The following is a 16,983-nucleotide window of genomic DNA, read 5'->3' as shown; positions in this document are numbered from 1 at the left end:
ACATTACATTGCATGTTTATTTGGTAAATTAGTCTGAAAATGCTCCAAAGAGATGTCAAATTTCATATTATAATGCGGGGAAAAATAAATGCCAGATTACTTTATAATGGTTTACATAAATACTAATGTTGCTTCTGATCAGAGAGTAGTAACATTGGAAAATGAAGAGGGATGTGGGCACAATAGGAAAACGAACACTATGTATGTGTTGGAGGGGGACAACTGTGAGAGAAGACTGAGGAACGTAAACCAGAACCAGCAAGATGAGATGGAGACCTGGACAGAAAGAGCAGAGCATAGAGAAAAGAAAAATCTGTTTAGAAGTTAAACAGAACAGAAAGACTATTATACTTGTACTTAATTTCTAAGTCTCTTAATTTCTAAGAGGATGGTAATTCACACATCCATTAACTCAAGTAGCTGCAGTTCATACAACTGGCTGGTCCCCTATTTGACTATCAGGATGCCACAAAATTCCTTACTCTTCTAGAATGGATCTTAATCCTAAATCCCCCAAACCCATGTCTCCTAAATGTCAAAGTGCAGAAAGAATTAATTTAGTTTGTCCCATAGTTTTTGCAGTGCAGTTTCTCCAACCATAAAATGAAGACATACAAACCCATCTATCTCACAGGGACAAACATTGTGAAACAACATGCCTCACAGGGATGTTACRAAGCAATCACATGAAAATAAAAAATACTACTGGAAGTATATCAGGAAATTAGTTCTGCTGGCCTCCGCAAAATTTGACCAACATGCACTAAAAATAGTGTGGGGTACTTAATGAACAACAGGGCCAAAGCAAAATATTAAATAGCTCTTTAGTAAATAATCGTTTCCCAAATGAATGAGAAATGTAGTTTATGGCTGCAAAATTAGCAGGCAAATTTGTAAGTCATACACTTGCTGATTTTTCATTTCTTAATTTTSCAGTGGAATGATTTTTAGTGTAATACAGTGGAGAATGAGAAACTGATTTCCGGCAAATACCTGACGCCTATATATACATGAAAGTTGATTACCATATGGTTCATTTAAAAAGATATTCATAAATAAGAACACACATACCTGTTCTTTTTCTTTCAACAGCTTTTCAAAAGCAAGAGCTTTTTCTTTCATTGAATGGGATTCAAATTCTTTCTCTTTCAGCATCATGGAAAACTGCATATTAGTCTCCTGAAGTGCTCGGAATTCTGTTTCTTTTTCCCTACACCTTGCAACTATTTTTTCATTTTCTTCTTTCAATTTTCGAATATCCATTTCTAAAATTAAATTTCTTTCTTTAAGATTAGTCACAGCTTGTTTTAAAAGCTCATTTTCATTTTCTTTGTTGCTAAGATTTTCACTCACAGAAAGTAACTGATCGCTTTTAGATTTAATCAGTATGTCCTTTTCCCTAAGTGACTTCTGCAAGATATCGTGTTTTTCTTTGATCTGCCTCATTTCTGAATCAGTCTCTTCTTGACCCTTTCTCTCTAACTCTGATGCTGTAGCCACAGAATCAGATAACCGTTGATTGTTTTCCTGAAGTGTCCTAATAGTTGCATCTTTTTCTTGCAACTTTTTTTTCAGTTGTTCCAGTTCCTTCTGAAGGAGTTTAGATTCATCACTGAGTACTTCAGGAATATTGTGTTGAATGCCTGAAGGCTGTGAAACAACAGAAGCTACTGCAACAGAAGGTGTTACCAGATCAAGCTTTCCCAGGAGAAGATCCTTAGTGTTATGTAGCTGTCCTATGCTGTGTTGAACTTGTACCAACTCCTGGCTAAAACTTTTCAGCTTTTTCTCATTCTGTTCATAACTCTGAATCAAGCCATTATAATCTACCTGCAACTTCGAATTACTGTCGCTTTCAACTGAAATTTGGGCTTGAAGCTTGTGTAGCTCTTCTTGGAGGTGAGCTGACTCATGCTGCATGTTCTGAACTGTGGTCATTACCTGTTGCTTCCACTCTTCCATCTTCTTCACTTGTTGTTTTAATTTATCACGTTCTTGTAAGAGTTCCTCAAACTGGTTACTGTTAACACTTCCCGACCCATTTTCAGCACCTGTACTGGATGTCTGCAAGACAGTCAGTAAGGTTTGGCATTTTTGACTTAATGCATCTATTTCAATATCTTTCTCTCGAATGATACGGGATAAATTCTGAATAGTTTCCCTAAACATGTCTTGACTGCTGTTTTCAAATCTACTGGACAACTTTTGATTCTCTTCCTGCAACCGTACCAAAGCTGCTTCTTTAGTAGCTACCATATCCATGATCTTATGGTACTCCGTTTTTAACTGACTGTTCTCTCTTGTCTTCTCACTTAGAACTGCTAGTACTTGTTCTCTTTCCATGACATAAGCTTGCAGCTGCTGCTGAAGACAAAGAACATCCTGCCTATAGGAAGGTGAAGAAACTCTAGCATTGAGAGCTTGTATTTCTAAGTCTTTCTCTTGAATTATTTGAGTGAGTTTGCCAACTTCATCTTTGGACAACTGATCAATTTGTTGACTTAGAGAAACATTCTTTTCGTTTAAAAGTTTGATCTCCATCTCTCTTTCTTTGATACCTTTCACCAGTCTTTCAATTTCAGCTTTAGATAAGTCATGTTTTTCATTTCCATTTTCTCCATTAAGGGTCTGAACTTTGGTTTCCTGAAAGAGATCAGAGGAATCAGTCTGAATAACCTGCCTCTCTTTGTGCAACTGAGTTTTAATTTGTTCAATTGTTTTCTGTAAATTTTTTATTTCCTCATCTTTCTCCAAGAAAAGTCTTTCATGTGTGACATTCATTTGCTCTCGCTGAAATTTAGACTCATCTATTTCTTTTTTTTGCTCCTGCAAAGACTGCTGAAGTTGCACTGTTTTTTGATTCTGATCTTCTATTGTTTTTTTGAGAACTGCTATTTCCTCTTCAAGATTATTCTTTATCACTTTTAACTGTGTTACCTCACTTTCAAGTTCAATAATAATATCCAGAGTTTTAGGCTCAACTACAGGTAGAGATCTACTTTGCTGATCCTTAAGACGTTCAATTTCTTCTTTCAAATGATTATTTTCTTCCTTCATAACTGCAAGACTTTTGTCTTTTTCCTCTAAGTTTTGTTTTAAAATATCCTGGTTTTTTGAATCTTTAATATATTCTTCAAGTTCTTGTTGTACTTGTAAGGCTCGATTTTTAAATTTTTCAATAAATACCTCTTTTTCTTTTATGAGTTCTGTCAACTGCTTCTGTCCTCCTAAACTGGTAGTCAACATTTCTTTTGTTTCTTGGTGGTCAGTTTCCATCTGCTCAATGTTCCTTTTGAGTTCTGCAATCTTAAAGTCTTTTTCTTGATTGAGTTTAACCAGGCGCTCATGTTCATGCTGCAATGCAGTGGTATCCATACTACGTGCATTCGATAATTCCTCAATAGTTTGCTCATACTTGCATGCTTGTTCCAATAGCCGTTTTTCAGTCTGGTTTAATTCAGTTTCCAGTTGTCTTTTTTCCATTTTCAAAGCCTGCGTGACAGTGTCTTTTTCTAATGAAACTTTATTAGACTCAGAAACAGCATCACTAAGCTGTTGTTTTATTTCTTCACAGGCAGCTATCAACTTTCCATTTTCTAGTCTGAGGTCAGACATAGAYTTCTCCAAGTTTTCATTTCGTTGTTTATATTCTGAAATGTCATTCTGTAGTTTTGCAATTTCTGCTTCTCTCTCTTTAAGAATCAGATCTTGACAACTGTAGTTAGATTCACGATTCTCTTTTTCTGTTAACTTGCTCAAGGATACAGAAAGTTCCTCCTCTCTTTCTTTTAGTCTCTGCTGCAGCTCTGTAATTTCTTTTTTATTACGCAAGTTACAGTCCTGGGCKATCCTTAATTGTTCCTGTAGATCTTTAATATTATCTTGAAGCTGCTGCTTACTCATATGCAAATCATTAAGAGTAYATGAACACTGACTTAGTTTTTCTTTATGACTATTTAACTCCTTAATAGTTTCCATCTTCTCAATTTCTAGTTTTGATACCTTCTTTCTTTCAAAATCTATCTCACATTTCAGTTGTTTCATGGCACTATCATTTTCTGTATGTTGTTTTGACAGCTGTTCTTTCAGTATAATCATATGCTGAAATGAACACAAAACAAGAATTCATTAGGAGGAGGAGAATCAGCAGAACAATGGACTACTTTTTTTTTTCTCCTTGTCCAAAGGATAAAAACAAATCAATCGAGTTGAAACAAAAAGGTCCTTACTTAAAAAAAAAAGTAACAAAGCAGTTAAACTACTCAACAAAATAAAACTTGACAAAAGGTAAAGAGGATTTGTGTCATGCATACTGTTATAAGACAGGAGGTCAAAATGTTAGCAGGATAAAAATAGTTAGAAGTCTTGCAAGCAAGAAAGTAATTTTTATTTGACACAACATAGGAAAGAAACATTCATTATGGGTATATTACATTATCTCTCTGACAGTAACAAATGGTTTTGTTGCACTTCAGGAATTTTGCAGACGACCCTCTTTCGGCAGAGCAGGGAATAAGGTAAACCTGTAATTATTTTATTGCCACACAGGATAACTTACATATCCCTGATATGTACATGCAAAGCTCAACTTAAAAGATACAAAAAACCTCACCAACCCTAAACATTTAATTTGCCAGTTTAATAATTAATTGCAATATTTTACCTGAGTAGCTTCTTGATTCTGCTTGTCCAGTTCTTCCAACTCTGCTATTAAGATTTCTCTTTCAGCAATACTTTCATCTAATTCATGCACTTTTCTTTCCAAATCTTGCCTTAGCTGGCTTAATTCTGAATTCTGATCTTCAGTATATGTAGAAGGAATATTCTCAATTTTATGATGTGCATTTGTCAGTTCCTTCTGAAGTTCCTCCTTAAACAAAAAAAAAAAACCTTTCTAAATATTAGACTTTGCTTGCTGAAATTTATAGTGTTTAGATTTCAGATGGTTTCTTTCTTCTCAAGGAATAAAAGAAAAGCAGTCATTTCTTTGTATCAGAACCCTTAAGCCTACATAAATATCATTCCAATTAAACATTCTTCATTGTAAAGWCTTTGTCTTTAACGTTTGTACACATGCAATCACCTTCTCATCACAAAGGTTAGCAATGCACAGCCTCTGCACAAAAGCAAGCCATGGCCTGACAGGCAAAGTTGCATCCACCTCTGAGGCATAGATCTCCAGCTGGGATAAACTGTCACATCTTTTAGGGATACCCTAAACACACACTATACTGCATGGCAAGAGTGGAAGTTTTAACTAAAAAAATCTGAAAAACATTCTTAAGAAGAATGTGGTGGGAATATTTAAATTCATGCAAACCACACAAAATCTCAGTTCAAAAATATTCCTAGATACAAGATAAACCAAGTCAAATCTCTTGACCCAGGGTTTATGAGGGAGTGAGTCAACTCTGCCAAAAGCTAAGCCTAAAGTTCCACACAGACTATATGTTCTGTTCCGTAATTTARTCAGCAAGATGCAATGTAGCATTATTACAGCATTCCAAGGAAGAAAAAAGTTTTACAACTGATGACAGTCTACACTGAAACGTGGCCATGTAGATTGAGAGGTGAAAAACAGTGACAGATTTTACGGAATACCATTCAGTGCTAGTGGTTCTGAAGTCCTTGATTATAATGTAATGAACTAATTCAAAATACTTAGCAGAATACGAATCAATTCTATAAAACAACAAATGAAATAAGCATACCTTATTTAAAACAGCTTCTGAAATTCAGTATTTCATCAAATAAACAACATTTTTTCCACAATGCCACATCATATTAAAAAATGCTGGCTTTTTCTTTTCAGCAGGTCAAGTGAATACACTTTCAAGCAATTAAAAACRAGAATGAAATCCTTAACTGAAAGGTACGTAATAATGAAAGTCATAAAGTATCTTAAAACAGTTGTATGTTGAAATGTTACATTTGACTGATGTGTGCATCCATCTGCAATAATCAGTTAATACCAACCACATTTAGAATTAAAAAAAAGAGTTTATCATAGGTTTCAAAATATTTAATGCTTTGTCTATACTTCATGAAATATGTAAACACAGTCCAGAAAAACTAACATACATACCTTTTCTTTTCTCAACTTTAAATTTTCTTCTTTAAGAACCTGTAGATCTAGCATAAACGTCTGAATATCCTTTCCCATACCAATGAAACTGTCAGCCTATAAAAAAAGCACACAATCAGTATTTAAACAATGAAACGTTTCARATGAAGATTCAAAGTATTTAAATAGCACTACTTGTAATCAGGCTGTGTTAGTTAAGTATTTACCTGCAGAGGAACATGGAAGAATAAACACATACATGATATGAACATAGATAATACTTTAGATACTATAAAGTTATCTAGTAATCCAAGTCCATGTTCAATTAATACTGTAGAACTACATGTTACAGTAGTTACAGCAGCTAACATAATAATATGATATGAGGAACACTAGTAGTTTCCTTTAACACAGTTGGGTGTGGGGCTTCACAAATCATAATATATTATTTCTATCATTTCCATATGTAATTATAAAATTAATCTGCATTTTCTTGATTACAAGATTACTTATATAGAAGCATGAAAGCTTCCCAAGAAAYGTACAGTGCCAATAATGTGTTTTCCCACCATTTATTGTTATGAATTTTTTGTCAACCTAATTTTCAGATTGTTTTACCTGATTTAAACTTGAAAGTCTTGCTATTTCCTTTTCTGCTTCTATAAGGAAAAAAAAAATTAATGTGCTACTTCCGAAACAGCAACAACAACAACAAAAAATCCTCCCAAATTTGCCCCAACATAGCTCCACTGCCCAGAAAACAGTTTGACAGTGTTTTGTGATTTTTTTTATATATCTATTTTTATGTGTTAATGCTGTAAAAGATTCTTATGTACCATCAATGACCACTATGAAGACAGCACATTTTTTTTTCTCCAACTGAAACCACATTAGAAGGAGTCTGGTACTATAATGTGTTAGTTATACAATATTAAAAGATGTTCTAAATATAGATACACTTGTAAAACATATATTGCACTTTATCTTGAGGAGAAGATATTAGCCTTTACACACAAAAACGTACTTTCAGAATTTAAAAAAATAACTTCTGTTCTATTCAGACAAATTTACATTTAAAGAAAGAAAAATCCTMTCAAACAGCTGGCAGGCACATTTACTTGGCTAATCAGATATTCCTACAATCATGCTAGGCTTAATAGTGTTTTCTTTTCTGCTGCGCTCACCTCTGCAGTCAACCCTTTGCCAAAACACCAGTTTTCTGTTGCAACTTTTAAATATAAATTCCAAGCATTAAGAGCATAAACCTGTGAGGATACGATTAACACACACACAGACACTCCATACCTAACAGTGCCTGCTGTAGCCTGACAACATCTTCTGGAAGCAGTGATGTCTTCGATGGGAACTTTTCCTGTTCTTTCATGATAACATCTTGCTCAGCAACAGAACTTTGAAGCTTACTAAAATCAGATTTTAGACTTTCATACTCTTTTGTTATTTTGTTTTTTTCTATCTTAATCAATTCTTGCTCTTCCAGCAGAATTTTTTCTTTTTCTTTGGCAGAAGACAGTTTGTGGTTTAAYTTTTGTATTTCATCCTCTAGGTCCTTTATAATCCGCAGGTCCTCTGCTTTTCCACCATCTAGAATCTTTTTCTGTTCACTAATTTTAGAATCATCTGTGGCATCAGTGCTTAAACCACCTAAAAGGCAAAAAAGTTTGCAATAATAACCAAAACCAGTTCTGTAGATCTTTTACCTAAAAGTCTCCTTTTCCTACTCTTCTCTTGACAGAAGAGATAGTCTAAAATGGAAATATGATCATCACAAACAAACAAAATAACAATTAAAAAAAAAACTTGCAAACATTTTGCGTAGTGCCATACATACGATTGATCTGAAAAACAGTTCTTCAAATACTTAGATACTTACACGTCCCTGCCTCAAAAGTTTTGAATGGTAGGAGTTACAAGATGCAGGCTGACTAAGTCTGAATTAAAATATGCTTGACCAGGACATGTGGGGAAGCTGACAGAAGCTAATTTATCACAATTAGAAAATCCTCAATTTCCTAAGATTAATTTACCAAAAAACAGTTAATCCACCTTGAAGCAAATATCACTATTTTTACTATATATTTATTTTAAAGGGTTGCCAAATGGCTGTTAGAGCATAATACTTTGCATATACAACATATTTTTGCTAGCAGATCTTAAAACCCTCAAGATTGCATCTCCAATCAGTTTCAGGTGGCTGCAAGGACTAAATTTTACTTGATAATCTCTTTTGTTAAATGATGTATAATTTTTTTCCCCAATGATCTCATTTTGCAGAAATTGTATTTTTTACAGATGCACCCTACTATAAGAACATTCATAGCTTTGTACAATCCTTACAATGCATTTTTCAGAGTACAAAGAAGCAAAGTCAAAAATGTACAGAAAAAATTTAAACGAAAACAACGTTGCTTATGAATTCAAGTGGGAGTTCAATAAAAATTTCTACAATCTATATTATGTTCTCAAATATGAGACTACCACAATAAAAATACAGTGAAATATTCTTAATATTTCAAAAGCTGTAAACAACATTTATTTTGCAATGACTTGTAAAGCAAAAGATACAAGATTCCTCCCTTCATTTTATTAAATGAGCCCTGATGATAGATGTACAGTGCATCTAAAAGTCAGGTTACRTCATATCAGGCATCTGATTTGAAGAAATATATTTCCTTTCAGTACTACCTTAGAACCTAAGAAGCTGCAAAAATATTTCCTTTCTTTCTAAGCAGAAAGTCCTGTCTTTGTTGGTCTCTCTTTCCCAAAGAGAAATATACACTATTTAGAAATCAGGGTTTTAAAACATCATAAAACATAGGCTTACAGGTGTTTTTGGTTTTAAGATATTTAAGGGCAAAGAAAGCCCTAAAGGAGACCTAACTGACAAGACTGTTTTGGGTTGGTTTTTTTTTAACGTAATATGAAGGACTTGCATGACAACAAAAAGCTTCTTATGACRATTACTGCACTTCTCTTAAAATCTAGCCATGCCACATGTGTGCATGGTCCTTACTGCACCTTAAGAGCTTCAATCAAGGCACCTAACTGGTACATACTATTTCTCAACAAAACTATTTTTGTGCTGAAATGTTATCATCTTCAGTGCTGCACATCTCTTCCACTTCTATATTCAGTTAAAAAAACAGGAAGTGTAGAATTCAGAGCATAAAATCTGATATAAAAATCATCATATAAATTGATAGAGGTTAGACGCTGAAATGCTATCACTCCAGTGTTCAACCCAAGAACAGTGCTTATAAGGTGTGTCTGAAGCATAAAGCTGACCTAAAGTTTAAAATCAGATTTCTAAATATCATGTATTTGACATGTATTGCACTGTTTATTATGTGCCTATTTTATGCTTTAATCAGAATTCACGGCACATTAAATCAGAAAATAACACTAAAAAAGCACRTGGTAAACACCTTGCTGTAGCTGATTCTCAAGTTCTTCAATTCGTTCCTCATATTCACTCAGCTCTTCTCGATGTCGACGAYTTATCTCTACTAGCTTTTGTCTGTGTGCATCCTGCAATACTGAAAGTTCATGCTGATGCTCATCTATTTCTTGACTTAAATTCTGTTTGAGCTCCTAAAAATATCATTAAAGAAAATGTTAAAATACAGTACGCAACCTTAAGCAGGAAGTAATATAAAAGAAACAAAAAGTTTTCCCAGTAAAATTAAAGTACTTCTCACAGAAGAGGTTGTTTCTGTTTTGTTCTTTTTTTTAAGGTTTAAAAAGGCATTCCTTTAAAAACAGAATGTTGCTTACAACAGCAAGTATTTAAAAAAAATAGAGAGAGATTACAATTTTAAGTCACAGAAAGTGGATATAGCAGGACATATTTTTTGTAACTTTGAAGTATGTCATGCAAATCTGTATTTGTTTCTTAAATTAAGAAAGGGCCAAGATATCTCTGAGAATGCAAGTAAAGTATTTTGAGCATCTAAATTCATTACAAGTCATCAACTACTTCTGAATGTTAACTGCCCTCACAGATGCTAACATCACCCTTTAAGCTTAAGAACTATATTCGGAAAGTTATATAATACTGTTGCCCCTAGATTTCCAAACAAATCAAATCTTTTAGAGAGGACAGCAACATTTCAGTTAGTAAAATTAAGTGCTCCCCCCATTATTTAATAGAAGAAAAGCAAGTAGCAGTGCCGTAAGTATTTTTAACTTTATTCACAAAAGTCTTGCTGTAACGAAACCTTAAAGAATAAAGGGCACAARAGAACTGGCATGTCAAAGCTGTCATCTTACCTTAATGGTATTCTGCAGTTTACAGACTTCACTTTGTTCTGCATCATTTGCCCCTTGCACTTTGGAAGGCTAGGTAAGAAAAGAAAAATATCATCTCCACGTGGAAATTGGGATAAATACCTAATATTTTTCATGTCAGCACTTCCTCAGTAGGATAATCAAAATCAGAAAACAAAGATGACGCAGTTTCTACCATGATATCATTTTAAGATTATCACAATTACTAACATGAAACAGAGTTCAAATCTGCAGTATTGTCACTCAGAAATAAAGGTAATCTTAATGGAAACATTTTAGTTTTCCATGTTTTCACCCTCCTCCCCTCCCCCCCCCCACAATTACCTGCAAATGTGTAAAAGCTGGGGGGGAGGGGGAATGTACTACTGCACCTAATAAGACAACAAGACTGCTTTGTTTTAATTTGATATTTCCACACAGGCCAAGTACTATCTCTGAAATCAGACAACAGCTTGAGAAATGATGACTTACATCAACAATAGCTTGAATGATTATATTCTTTCTTGTTAGCAGACCACAAGTTGTAACTGACATATCAAGCCGTGAGAAAAGAGTAAGGAAAAATAATATGCAAACATGTAACTATCACTATGAACAACTGTGCTCTTAATAAACAAATCAATAGCATAGCCAGGAAGAAAAATATTTTAAGCTGCACAAAAATTAAATCCTGAAGTAGTACTAATATTCTAGTACTAATTATTAGTAGTACTAATGTTCTGGGTAAATGTTTATAGAATGCTTTTTCTAACTCAACAAATCATGCTTAAATGCATTTTGAAAAAGTGTTTGGAAAATAGTCACTCAGCGTGCCACCAACCATATAGGCAAAAAAAGACCAAAAGACTGTATTTCACCTCTCCCATCAAATCAGTTGATTCTATAAATTTCAAATCATAAAAATAAAATAATAAAAAGAATTCATTCCAGGAATGCCAAATGCACTGAAAACACTAATCCAGAGGCACCGCGGGAGTGGAGGGGGAGTCACTCACCTGTGCAATCTGCTTCCAGTGGTCGACCTCAGATTCAAGCCTAGAAACTTCAATGGACAATCTGTTTATTTCTTGTTGTGACCAGATTATATCTCCAAAATCCATGTCATCATCTTGAAAACCTGAAGAATGTCTAACCACTGGAACAAAGGAAGCTGATGTAGTGGCTGGTGGCAAAACACCAGCTCCTAACTGTGCTGACTGAGCAGCTGTCTGTACCTTCTGCAATTGTTCCTGTAGYGCATTCTGCCTAGCTTTTAGATGGCTGATTTCCACCTGAATACATAGAACACAATGTATTGTTTCAGTAAGAAGAACATCAAAATATTTTAAATGTAAGCCAACCAATCCATCTCACACTCCCCTCACCAGGAATTACTGAAGATTTTTACTACACAAAYAAGGAAAACAAACACTCTCCTGATGGACAAAAGCAATCTTAGTGGACTTGTTATWAAACATCTCACACTAAAAAACATAGAAGTTTTACTATTTTTTAGTTGATTACTTCTACACCTTTGTCAACAACAGATTTTGGTAATTTTTAGCAGTCAAGGCACCCCCAAATCCTACAGCAAGATTCAGGCTAACAAGCTGTACAATGAATAAAAAATTTCAAGGAGGGCTTTAATATATGAAAGTTAAGCAATATACGATGTTTCTCAAATTATTTATATTATGCTGAACATTTCAAAGTACTGCAAATGCACTTATTCACATCACACTGAAATTAGTTGCATACAATTTTCCTTTAACATGTGTATTATTATATGTAACGAGCAGAATATTATACATCTCAAAATTCTGCTTCCTGTAGCTCCCACATACATTTATAAATAAAGCAGAAGAAAAACTCATCTTCTGTAATATTCTTGGTATACCGGCAACTTTCTTAAAGGGCTGTGAAAACTCACATTACACAGGAGTTTGTAGAGATGATCCATTTACATCACAAAAATACATTTTCTCAAGTTACGAAAGCTAGTTCTGTTTCAGTTGTACACTTTAAGATAAATAAAGGCTATCCACAGAGAAAAATAACTGCTTCAAATGAGTATTTGCTCCTCTGTTACCTTCCTTAGCAAAGATAATGAGTTAGAAATACAAAGCAGTTAAAGTATCCTTTCTCATAGTGATAATAAAAGAACAGGAATTCTGATATACACACGATATTTCTGAAGAGTTTTCTCTCATCTACCTTCTGGCAGCTGCAGTTATATTACATGACTCAATGAAGCGCACGTCTTAGCCTCTACATCAATAAAATATATATGTATCTATATATATCTATATMTCTCTCTCTATAWATATATATATATATCTCAGTATATTTACAACTCTGACTGACGCTTCTACTAAAAAGGCAGATATCAAAATTAAACAAAAATAGCAATCAACATAATACATGAATTTATTGGATGTACTCAAATGTTTTACTCTGTATCATACCTCTTTTTGTTGTAGCTGATTTCGGTACTCTATAGACAACTGTTTTATTTGAAGCTCTGCTGATTCATGTTTTTCTTCCAAATCACTACAAACTTTTTTCAGTCTCTCATTCTAGCAGAAATGAGAAATGGATGTTAGTAAGCTCTGAACAACTAGTTCTTACACAATTAGAAAAGTCAAAGATTGCTAAACAATTTAAAAAAAATAATTTTCACGTTATTTCACTCAAAATGCACAGTTAAAGTAACTCCAAATATGGGTCTAAAATCATTTTCATTTCCAAGCTTTCCAGTTTTACACAGCACAGACTAGTGCACATAGTTCATGCTCAAAGATTTGTCATAAGCAGAGGTAAATGTCAAGAAGAAAAGTTTCAGAGCTGAATTAGTCTTCATATGATGGACAATATTGATAGATGCAATTTTAGAACAATCACAGAACACAAACAGGAGCTAACATCCATACAGTCCAGTACCCTGTCTCTGACAGTGGCCAACAGCAGATGCTAAGAGTCTAGAAATAGGGCAAGCAAAAACTGTTAACTCCCAATATCCTCTCCTACCTTACACTCCTCTTAAGGGCAGACAAAGCAAACAAAGGTGGCTAGTTTACAGTTCATAAAGTCACAAGACCAACAGTTTCTTCTAAAAGGACACAGCTACTTGCCACATGGGTACAAGGGATTTTTAAGCAGTCATAGCAGAACATGAGCATCCGTATCTATGTCAAAAGGACCACGTAGCAGGAAATATGGACACACTGTTGTATCAGCAAGTACATCCTCTAGACTTTGAAGCCTGCCGCAAAAGATACACTGTCAAGCACAAAAGCATGTGTTCTAAATACGCTTTGATTTGTGGTCATATATAAAACACAATAAAGCACTTAACCCTTTACCAGTTAAAACTTATCAAAACTTAAAAGGAGCATCTCAGACCCAAAGTCTACTGCTAAGGTCTAAGTCCTAGTGCACAAACTTGCCCCTCTAACTGTGATGATAGTCACCAAAGAAAAGAGCAAGATTCTACTACCACTGCCATCCTTGTTTCCAGAATTTCCCAAGGATGAGCATATCCAGTGCAATATTTCATCTTTATCAGCCATACTTAAGAATTTTTATTCAGTTTTTAATTATAGTAAACGTATTCCAAAATTTCTTACTTCTGACTTCTGTGCTGCATTAATACTTTCTATTTCTCTGAGTCTAGAATTTGATACATGGAGTTCCGTTGCTGTATCTGAAAGAAAAATGAAAATTTTCAATTTTGTTAAACTACTTCAAAAGTGTTACGTAAACATTAAGACCACAGTTATTAATAAGAATTTTTACTGTAGACTGCTTCACTGTTTATTCCTATGGAAGTGACATAAGCCACTTTTAACAGAACACTGCCAAAATTATTTTTCAGATCACAGTCTTTTGAATCTAAAATATTCTTCTCTTATGTAGGCTTTCAGTCAGATCACAAAACTACTGGAAAACTGCAAATTTAAWCTTTAAAATAAAGGAAGAGTATTTACTTCACTGCTTTGCATCTCTGAATCTGCTCTTCATTTAGGACTTTGCCCATGACAAGTTGTATTTCTCAATAATTTCATGTTAGAGTTCACAACAAGAATTAGTTGCATAAAATACACACAATAGTGAGACTGACTAAAATTTCAAAAAAGCAAACCACCAAAAGAAAAAAAAAAGATCAATCCTGCATTTAAAAAGAAAAGAGAAAACTCCACAATACATTAACATACTTTGACTGTATCAATTTGTATAACACATAAAAAACATTATAGTATCCCTAGATATCTCAGTGATCAACGTTCCTCAAACAGGCCACGCTTATTTCTCCTGGGTTCCACTTTTTAATCGGAGGAAATAACATTTTTCCTTTTATAAATGATGAATCATACATAATGGGCTGGACAGCAACACTTGTAGTCCCTGAAATTTTGAAATAAATATGAATATCTAAGTAACTACTAGTTTTTAAATTTCCCACGTGCTTTTTAAGATGGTGTTCAAGCATGGCAGAGGCAACAATCTGCCCACAAAACCTTTTAAACTGAAGATTTTAAAGTCTATAATCTRCATACATCATCATTACTCTGTCTGGAAATCAGATAGAGGATATAAAGGGGGGGACATTAAAAATCAGRGTAAAAAGGAAGGAAAGGAATTGCTTGAAAGGTGTTCTTTAGGCCATACAGTACACAAAGATACAGCACACTGGAGCAGAAGAGCATGTAGATGCCATTGGATTGTTAAACTCTCTCAAGAGTAAGGCTAATGTTCCATAAAAAGACTTAAATACAACAAAGCTGATCACAGTCATATCTATATCACTCAAACATATCTGGAAATAACTGCTGAACATTAGCCATCTCTCACAAACTGAGGCACAAATCAATAAACTGTAACCTAAATTTGTCTTTTTGGTTTTTTTTTAAGGTAAAAGAAATGCATCAGGTAACTACACAGTTTAAAAGTGCAAAGTAAATTTCTAAACTAAACTAATACGGGTTTGAAATTTAAAACAATTTTAAGCAAGTGTTTCAAAACTGAATTAAAAGGGTAACTTTTTCTCAGTCATCAGAATAAAATTCTCTCTTCAGAGTATTTTAATCACATAGAAGGAAGAAAATTAGCCTGGTAGTCTCAGCCTGACCGCAAAATAACATCTGTATACAATACTTTCACAATTGTAAAGCCATGAACTAGGTAAAATTGTTTCATTTGACATTCTAATGTAAACATTGAATAGTCACAGCTGTTCTCTGTGGTTGCTATCATTAATACTTATTTTAAAATAACACTTACTTTTCAGTAAGGTATATTTTCAGGATGGTAAATAATGTTAGTAAAATTAACCTATGGGTGTGTATCACCATGTTTTTCAATAAATATCTAAAGTTTTATTCAAGAACTCCTAAAGCTCCTAATGAAAAATAAGAAAATACAACATTCCAGAATAAATTTACTGTTACTTTGTGGAACATCTTACTCYGATTCTTCAGCTTTTATTTTATTTTTTACTGTTTTTGCTTCTAACTTCTATAAGACAAGGACTATGTTCTCCTAGTTGGCTGCAGAAGGATGGTATGACTCCATCGGAATCTCTAGGCCCTACCGAAACGTAAATAACAAAAGCATCAATTATACTAGACCTTTGCCTGTGTGACACGTCAGACTTCAGATCACAAACAAAGGCAAAAATGCTGTACTACTACTCTGCAGTTTTATAAAATCACTATTCCTCTAAAAGCTGCTAATCTAATGGAGTTTTAGATAAGCTAAATAAACAGACGACTATTTAGCAGAAGATTGTCATGGGTTTCCATTACCAACAATGCAACGATTCATGCAACTAAGAACTTTAGAATAAAAAAATAAAAAAAATCCAGAACAGATTTTACCTCTTATATTACAACCTGTAAATATGTTCGGTTATTCCTCAGACACTGAGGTCACAGGAGCAGAATAAAAGCAAAAACAAAACACGGGAAGACGGCAGCTCCCCCGCAAAGCACCGAGCCGATGTCACCAGGGCTGCTCGGCTCCCTCCCTGTCACGGGCGCAGCCAGCACGGCCGCGGCGGCCCGCAGGAGACGCTCCCTGGCGAAACCAGGCCTGTTCCGCGAGGCGGGCGGCGCCGCCGGCCGCGGCCCGGCCGAGGCCCCCCACTCCGCCGCGCCCCCCCCCGGCCCGGCTCCCCCAGCCCCTCTTACCGCCCACTTCCTCGGCGCCCTCCAACAGGATGTCCTTGGTGAAGCTGGAGATCTGGCCAGTGAGCGAGGACAGGCTGCCCCCCACCTGCCCCAGCGACTGGCCCAGCCCCGAGCCCAGCCCGCCCAGCCACGACGCCATCGCCGCCGCTGCTCGGCCGCCTCCTCCCTCCCCTCGCCAGGGAGGCCGAGGGTCCTGCTGGGGGCTTAGCAGACCGGTCCCGGCGCCCCCTCCGCGCGCATCCCCTCGGCCCGACCCCGCTCAGCGGCTCCTCCCGGCCGCTCCGGGCACTGCCACCTCGACGGCCGCCATGACACTCCCGCCCGGCCTCCACCGATCACCACCGACGGTGCCCGCAGCCGCCTAGAGCGCCCGCGCCGCGGCTGAGACGTGTACCCGGCAACAGAGGATGCCGGGACGGTGGTGGAGTAGCGAAGCCCGGCGCGGGG

General features: G+C 35.6%; 1 protein-coding gene across 1 annotated transcript in view; it reads right to left on the bottom strand.

Annotated features, from left to right (window-relative positions):
* TRIP11 (thyroid hormone receptor interactor 11) overlaps window positions 1-16,921 on the bottom strand; it is a 34,194-nt gene extending 17,273 nt beyond the window's left edge. The window contains exons 1-11 of the mRNA XM_085317540.1: window positions 16,537-16,921; window positions 13,975-14,051; window positions 12,814-12,924; window positions 11,365-11,640; window positions 10,352-10,420; window positions 9,508-9,673; window positions 7,370-7,726; window positions 6,683-6,723; window positions 6,086-6,181; window positions 4,664-4,870; window positions 1,072-4,101 (exon numbers count right to left, since the gene is read on the bottom strand). Coding sequence (XP_085173666.1) covers window positions 1,072-4,101; window positions 4,664-4,870; window positions 6,086-6,181; window positions 6,683-6,723; window positions 7,370-7,726; window positions 9,508-9,673; window positions 10,352-10,420; window positions 11,365-11,640; window positions 12,814-12,924; window positions 13,975-14,051; window positions 16,537-16,675 — 4,569 coding nt within the window. The 5' untranslated portion in view covers window positions 16,676-16,921. The remainder of the gene's footprint in view (window positions 1-1,071; window positions 4,102-4,663; window positions 4,871-6,085; window positions 6,182-6,682; window positions 6,724-7,369; window positions 7,727-9,507; window positions 9,674-10,351; window positions 10,421-11,364; window positions 11,641-12,813; window positions 12,925-13,974; window positions 14,052-16,536) is intronic.
* Between the last annotated feature and the right edge of the window lie 62 nt (window positions 16,922-16,983).

This window comes from Rhea americana, unplaced genomic scaffold, assembly GCF_003343005.1.
Source record: "Rhea americana isolate MKP2758 unplaced genomic scaffold, rheAme1 scaffold_5, whole genome shotgun sequence".
In the NCBI taxonomy this organism is placed as follows: domain Eukaryota; kingdom Metazoa; phylum Chordata; class Aves; order Rheiformes; family Rheidae; genus Rhea; species Rhea americana.
Note: the sequence above shows the minus strand (reverse complement) of the source record. Positions and strands in the feature narration are given on the sequence as shown.